The sequence below is a fragment of the Glossina fuscipes genome, unplaced genomic scaffold, assembly GCF_014805625.2.
Source record: "Glossina fuscipes isolate IAEA_lab_2018 unplaced genomic scaffold, Yale_Gfus_2 298, whole genome shotgun sequence".
In the NCBI taxonomy this organism is placed as follows: domain Eukaryota; kingdom Metazoa; phylum Arthropoda; class Insecta; order Diptera; family Glossinidae; genus Glossina; species Glossina fuscipes.
Genome location: NW_023998641.1, coordinates 1 through 7,126, shown reverse-complemented (window position 1 = coordinate 7,126; position 7,126 = coordinate 1). Strand labels below are relative to the sequence as shown.

The 7,126-nt window shown below is 35.1% G+C and overlaps 1 protein-coding gene and 1 long non-coding RNA gene across 3 annotated transcripts; one reads left to right on the top strand and one right to left on the bottom strand.

The window, feature by feature from the left end:
• The first annotated feature begins 8 nt into the window (after positions 1 to 8).
• Positions 9 to 3,176, top strand: LOC119642947. 2 transcript variants are annotated; one of them, XR_005248175.1, is made up of 3 exons: positions 9 to 164; positions 987 to 1,084; positions 1,963 to 3,176. It is a non-coding gene; the product is annotated as an uncharacterized LOC119642947 (long non-coding RNA). The 2 variants fall into 2 exon arrangements; XR_005248176.1 differs by lacking the exon at positions 9 to 164 and adding an exon at positions 875 to 915.
• Positions 3,177 to 4,502: 1,326 nt separating this feature from the next.
• On the bottom strand, positions 4,503 to 7,028 carry LOC119642948 (regulator of G-protein signaling loco-like). Its single transcript, XM_038042280.1, has one exon. It carries the CDS (start codon positions 7,026 to 7,028, stop codon positions 4,503 to 4,505), a length of 2,526 nt encoding a protein of 841 aa, XP_037898208.1.
• Positions 7,029 to 7,126: the final 98 nt, after the last annotated feature.

The following is a 7,126-nucleotide window of genomic DNA, read 5'->3' as shown; positions in this document are numbered from 1 at the left end:
GCAGAAGTTATGTGCATAAAATAGATTTAAAAGATCATATTCAGCGATAACTTTCTCTTTGCTCAATTGATTTAGAAAGCCTTACGTAAAATCTGAAATTTGAGTGCTTACGCCTTCGTATGTCGTTGCTTTGTGGCCTCATGAACATCTCCCAATCTTCGCAGGTACTTCGATATTTATTATTTGTTCATTTATTTTTATTCCAGCAATCAATAAATGGCTCTATAATAAGAACTTTACCGTCTACGTTGCATAATCAAGCCTCTTACCAAGATATCAGTTAAAAGGGTCCCTACACCTAGCGACTTTGCAGAAATTTAAGCATGCAAAACGGTTGACATACTACAAATACTACGGTCTCTTCTTAATAAAATATCATCAACTTTGTTGATAAAAAAGCGATATTTTGGGACGATAAAAACCCTTCCGTTTCTTTTACGGTTCGTCCCCAAGAGCCAAACATTTAATAACATTTGTCGTGTAATTAAAAATTTAAAGAAACCAAAAATTTCTTCAATTTAGAGAATTTTATTTAAAATACTTTCTTCCAGTTTTTCTCCGTATTCCAATTTTATATGAACTTTTTCACCAACTCGTAAAATGCGTTTTCTTCTACAGAAAACCGTTAGCTGGTTTTTTCTTTACAAGGTTTATAAAAAAAATTACCAGGTGTTGAGAATAGAGAGAGAATAGGGTTAGTTTCAATAAATGGCAACACTTTGAATGAACATGAACAAACAATATGAAATAATCACATCTCTATCATATCGCTGTCAAACAATACAAATTTCTAGATCGCAAAACTTTAAACATAAAAAGGAGGAATGCACTCCGCCAGAAAATTAAACAAGAAAAAGATAAAATCCGACGTATTTAATTAATTTAATTAATTGCCTCTTTAGTATAAAATTATTAGTAAGTTTTTTTGATTTAAACTTAACATTTTAAAAGGAGATTAAATTTTGAAGATTAAATTAAATTTTCAGCTTTGTTTTAGTATTCAATTCACGCTGCAATAAATAGCTGTATAATTTGCTAATGTGTTAAATCAAACGCTTGAAGATGTCCACGAAAAATTCCCAATGTAAGTAGCCAGTGACATATTTTTCAATTAAATTTTTATTAAAAGTTGCAAGAATTTTCCGCTTCTCATTCATAAAAAAAAACTTTTTTTTTGAGTTCTAGTCTGAGCTCGATTTAATAACAATTTCGTCTTTTAATTTATTTTGTCGCCAAAATTGGTTACAAACTTACTGAACCAGGAAAACAATATTTTCCCAATAATGTAGCTTAAGTGAGAAAAAAAAAATAAAATTACTCTCGGATTTTACCAATTCGAAATTTCAATTACTCTCAGGTGTAACCAAATTCAGACTCGTTTTTTCAATGAGGCTTTTTTTTATAGATATGAATAGATATATATATATATATGTATATAGATGTTTAGTTGGTTAACAAATCTGCTAAATTTTCATCTGAAGAAACATAAGTTACAAAATAAAAAACTGTTTCACACTATGCTAATGAATTTCTAAAAAAGTAAGTTATTTAAGTAATTCGCAGATTTATTAATCCCGAGAATAGGTTTCTTTCAAAGTTTTCCCCTTTGGTAAGCCTCATTAGAAATAGTGTAAGTAGAATGACTGAATATTTGTATTAAATTTGAATCTTTTATAAAAGAAAATATCTCTTAAGATATCTTTATGATGCGATTTCAAGAGCACAGTTTTTTACAGAAAATGTCACAAATCGCTTTAATAAATTACCTACGGATAGTTAATTACCCCTAGTTAATTAATTACAGTTTAAGTAACTGCTTTAATCTTTCATGTTTCTTTTTAGGTTCATCTTCTTCATTTATTCACATTTATTATTATTCATATTTATTTTTACATATATTTTAATATATAAATACATATATGTTATATTATATAATCTATATACCGAATGTAATTGTTTCAGTAATTTTGAAAAAATCCCCATTTCGTGGGAAAAGGAAGGAAAGAGAAAAAACCAAGAGTGTGGCACGACAGAGCTGAAGAACTTAGCGAAGAAATTGATTATGCAGTTTACGCAGACACGGGGAAGAGCTGAGCGCGCTTAAAAGTAAATTGAGGAAACTAGAGCAACGTTCGCACATCACTCTGAATGTACCAGTGGCTTGTCGTAGAAACAACGTAGGATGGGGGTAGAAAGCCCCGCTAGTTTTAGACCACACATATTGGACAAAATTTATATACCAGTATTCTCTGCATCGGGTCTGGCAGCACTAATAGAGGAAAGTCGGCGCTTCAAAGCGAAAGTAGAAGCCTTAAAGAAGGAAATCCAGCGGATAAAAGATTAACGTCTACAGATAGCGAATGGAGTGGATAGCACCAGGGGAAAGGAGGCGCTTAAAAAAGTCGTGGAGAAGGTGACTTCACCCCACGGTGCCCGATGACATACGGGTTAATTTTGCGTAATCGGCGCCATCACGAGTTAGAAAATCCCTACAAGCTAGGGACTAAACCGCTCTGAAGGAACTGGATATGTTTATTGTGTATGGCTCAATAAACGCACTCTGAGGTAGGTTTAGGCCTGTCACTATCTCTAACTATTCGCTTTAGGAGTGATAGAAACCACAACCACTACCGGATTGCAGTAACCAGTAGTCAGGACTCATACATTGGTTAACTGCTGCCTTCAAACTGGGGACTGCACATACGCGGTTTCCGCATGTATGTAAATATGCGAACATAGCGCATAATGAACGTGGAACTAAACTCTTCGGTTGTCCAAGAGTCATCACTGTCTTCTGATTCGGAGTCAACGTATTCGTCTTCATCCATTTAGCTGCCAGTCGGAGTAGTGCTTTGATTTGATGACGGCATGATAGAGCTACGACGTTTATTTCTGGACTTGGGTCTCGAGTCAGTTGCATTATTTGGGCAAACGGTCTTCTTGCGTGCCCCTATCTGGCATGAAACGTAAAACGTAACTTAATGGCAGAGATGCTGGTTGCGCCCGCTCCATTTGTTCAATAACTTTGGGGTCATAATCGATGTGAGTATCCTCAATATGTAGTATCAAATCGCTTAAGCTTGGAAAAGCATTTCCGCAACCATCAAACTTACAAATGTTGAGCAAGAACAACGCCATGTATTTTTAAAATCAGATAATAAACTCGCTACGACAAATACAAATGGGTTTCTGTTATTTTTTCAAATACTATTCAGTTATGAATATGTGCGTACATTTAGCTATACGTACTATGAAGTTGTACTACATATATATGTAAATATGCAAGATATATGAAAACTTTTTATTTCTGGTGCAGATTACAGTCTATTCATACAGTCATAGTAAATGCATAGTCACAACCATAAAGAATTTCAAATAGTACTGAAAATTTTTCTCGTAAGAAAAAATTGTATCTACTTAATAGATTAAGAAGCAACTGCCTTAACTTTTCCTTGGCTAGAAGTATTGCATTTGGATCGATGAACCCGTTAGACATTCTAATATCAGCTTCAGAACAGAATATCAATTCAATATATTACAGTATTAAAAGTACTAGACTCAATATCTAATGTACATTTATATAAATTAGAGCCGATAGCCTGTGTTGCTAGCGCTCAATGTCTTTTTTTTTTAGTCTAAGGATTTATTTCATTAGTCTGAAATTATAATAATAATAATAATATTTTACAAATACAAAAAAGAAGAAGAAATAAATAACAGATAATTTGAACGTGGAGCGAATTCGAAACGTTATTATTTGGTTAAATGTTTTATGCCATCATGAACACCTCCTTCATGATGATGATGATGATGATGATGATGATGAGTAAAGCTGCTGTTTCAGTTCAAAGTATACTCCTTACGCTTTACGTTATTTTGATGTGGAGTAACAACAGATTTAAGTAAACGAACGTAGCAAAATTCGCTATTTGTGGCGTGTGTTACTTTTTCTGTGTATTGCAACGAAAAATGGTACTGCAAACAATCCAATATTCGAAAGCCAAAAAACTGCTTTGTAGGCCAGGCGACCCATGGTCCCCTCCCCATAATTTGCGGATATTAGCGTTAATGAAGACCATTGGAAGAAGACCGGACCGGTGGCCAATAAGCATGCTATCGAAGGAAGAGAAGGAAGAATTGTAAAAACATGATAACGTGCTTTTTCGTCACCATCACTAGATCATGTAATGCAAAGTACGTTCAGGTTCTCCTTAGTAAAATAATGCAATTATCGGACACATGTACGCTAACTTGTTTAGCTTTAATTTCAGGTTAATGGTAAAAAAACAAAAAAAAAAAAACTAATTTTATTAACAAAGTTTCAATGGCGAAACGTTATTTTAAGATGCGAAACCTAGAACATTATAACAAGAGGAAACATGCAATGTTTCATAATTTTATTGTGTTATTGGCAAGATTATTCAATACATTGTTTTAATGAATTTTTTACAAACAATAATTCTATATTCCTTTCACTAAAAGTTCTTCTCCATTCATTTGTTTTATACAAAACTACTGCTTGGTTCTTCTAAATATGCTGCTGCTATTAGTGCTACTTTACTTATAGCTGCTCCTGTTACCATTTCTGTAGTTTTGGATAATTTGTTAAATAATTGTGGTCCGGCTGCTGTTGCGACAGATGAGCAAATAGGATGTGCTGTTGCAACACCCCAATTGGACGGTTTTATTGGCAAAACCTTGGGTTTAGGCGGTAAGGGCGGCGGACTTTTTGAACTGGAAGTTGTTGGTTGTACTTCGTTATTACATCTAATTGACGCCTGTTCGTCGGATGTGCTAACTAAGCGATTTTTATTGGTAATGGATAATCTGGGAGCCGGTTGCGGTCTTCCCATATATGTTCCATACCTACTTTTATTCTTAGTTGTGTTTTCTGCGCTCCTATTCAAACTTTTTAAAAGGTTTTCTTTGTTTTTTAGAAAGTCGGGTAATTCGAAATTAATTTCGGTGCCTCGTTGATCTTCTAAGCGGGCCAGCTGAGCTCTTTTTAAACCTTCCAGCAATTCGTCTTGGTTCTCGATCGCCTTATCAGGAACACTTTTATTGAAAGGCAATTTACAGTTGACTCCTTTTAAATTATTTGCTAGTGACCTATTAAAGGGAGCCAGTTCATCATAAGCTACTTTTGCATGTAACTTTTTTTTCGATTTTAAGTTTATTAAATTAGCTGAATCCCTTCTGCGTGTGCGATCGGGAATGGAGGAAGTGTGAGAATCGCAATCATTCGATTTTAGAGAATTCGAATCGTCGGATTTTGTTAAAGTTCGATTTTGCAACTTGCCCTCCATTAAATTCTTAAAAAATGTGTTCGTCATTTCGTTCAAAGTAATTTGCGCATTTATTCCTTTAACTGGCAATGGTTTTACAAATTTTATCTTATTTGATTTTATTAGCACTTGCAAACGTTGACCGTCAACCTCGGCAACATGTTGGTGTAAATCGATTTTCTCCTTTGTGTCTTTATATAAGGTTTCGACTTCTTCCAATTGATAGTTATATTTGTGTAGAATGGGTTTCATAACATCATATAGTGTTTTACGGGGTTTGCTTTTTACTGAAATAACTTTAAAGTCGGGCAGGTCTAATTTGAATGCTACCCTCTGCTCTACTTCTATTTCTTTGCCGGCAATTTCCTGACTAAGTGTTTGCAGATTTACGGATTTTGTGGTTAAGCCTCTAACAAACACTTCAAACGTTTTATACTTCAGACCACGTTTCTCTAGAATCCGCTTAACCAATTCGCCAACAGTTTCTTCGACTTGAATTTGTATAATCGTTGTAGACCCATCTGGTAACTTTACGCGACATAAAGGAGTATTAGTATTTAAGGATGCTGCACTGCCCATCATAGATGCATCATAAGATGAAAGGGAAGATCGTGACCCATGCAAATCGTTAAAGAAAGTCGATCTTTGATTTTTGCTTGTCAAAGCAAAATTTTTACAAGTTTGTCGGCGAACATTTTCTTCACTGAGATCTCTTGATTTTCTACGCATTTTGCGATGCCAAGGCAGTAAACTTTTGCGTCGACGGTCTTCGGCGTTGCTTGCGGATTTTTTTAAATTTGTCGAGGCATCTGAGGTAAAATTTGTTTTTAACAGATCGTCCAAGTTATCTTTCTCGAAGGGCAGACATTCTCCTCTTTCTTGCGCCTGTAGAGCTTTCTTAAATAGATCGGAGCGTATAAATCGCTGGTAACTGTCGTATTTCATAAGATTGAAAATTTGTTTTTGAGCTACAACAAAGACTTCTACATCTGCCGATTGCCGAAGTCTCTTTTCAACAGCGTTCCTTGCTTGAGAGTCTACGTTGACTGGTTCTGTAGCCATGTCGGACAAATGTTTCGAAAATATTATTTTTGCTTGAATTATACGTTCGGCTTCGTTGTCAATGTGGCGAAAGCGCTCACATGCCGTCCAAAAATATATATTTTCGGCAGAATATTCTAATCGCAGGAATTCGATAAAAGTTTTCACTCCAAGCGGAGCTTCGAGGACGTTTGCAAATGATGTGGCCCACGATGAAGCTCGGCTGTTTTCATTTAGTTCTTTTTCACTCTTTCCGTGATCGGATACTGGCTTCGTCTGCTTGTCGACCAAATCGTTATTAAGAATATTGTCGCTGAGAGAAACCGATCTCTGTAGTGAGCAGACATTATTATCAATTGAAAGTTTTTCATTCCTATTTACAGTATTTCTATCTGATCGGAAAGTCCTTAATGATGACTGAACCCAAGAACGACGTTGAGACAAAAAATTTCTGTCTATACTAGCGCATAAATCAGGTTCGCTACTAGTGAGCTCTGAATACTTCACAGATTTTAAAGCTTGCTTCTGTTGCAAATCCTGCGGATTTCGATTTTGATCAGAAGTCTCATTTACAATTGTAACCGGACCATCAGCAGGTTTGCATTCCGAAATGGAGCAGTTCTTAGGTGATATTTTGCTCTTCGATGTTTTTATGAAAGAAATACCTAAATCATAAACTTGCGGACTTAATTTATCCAGCATTTGTTTACTTCGTCTAGTTTTATTGGACGATAGGCCTTCCGATAAAAAATGTGAACTATCTCGCTCAATCGACGAAGGATGCAAAAAAAGTTTCCGTT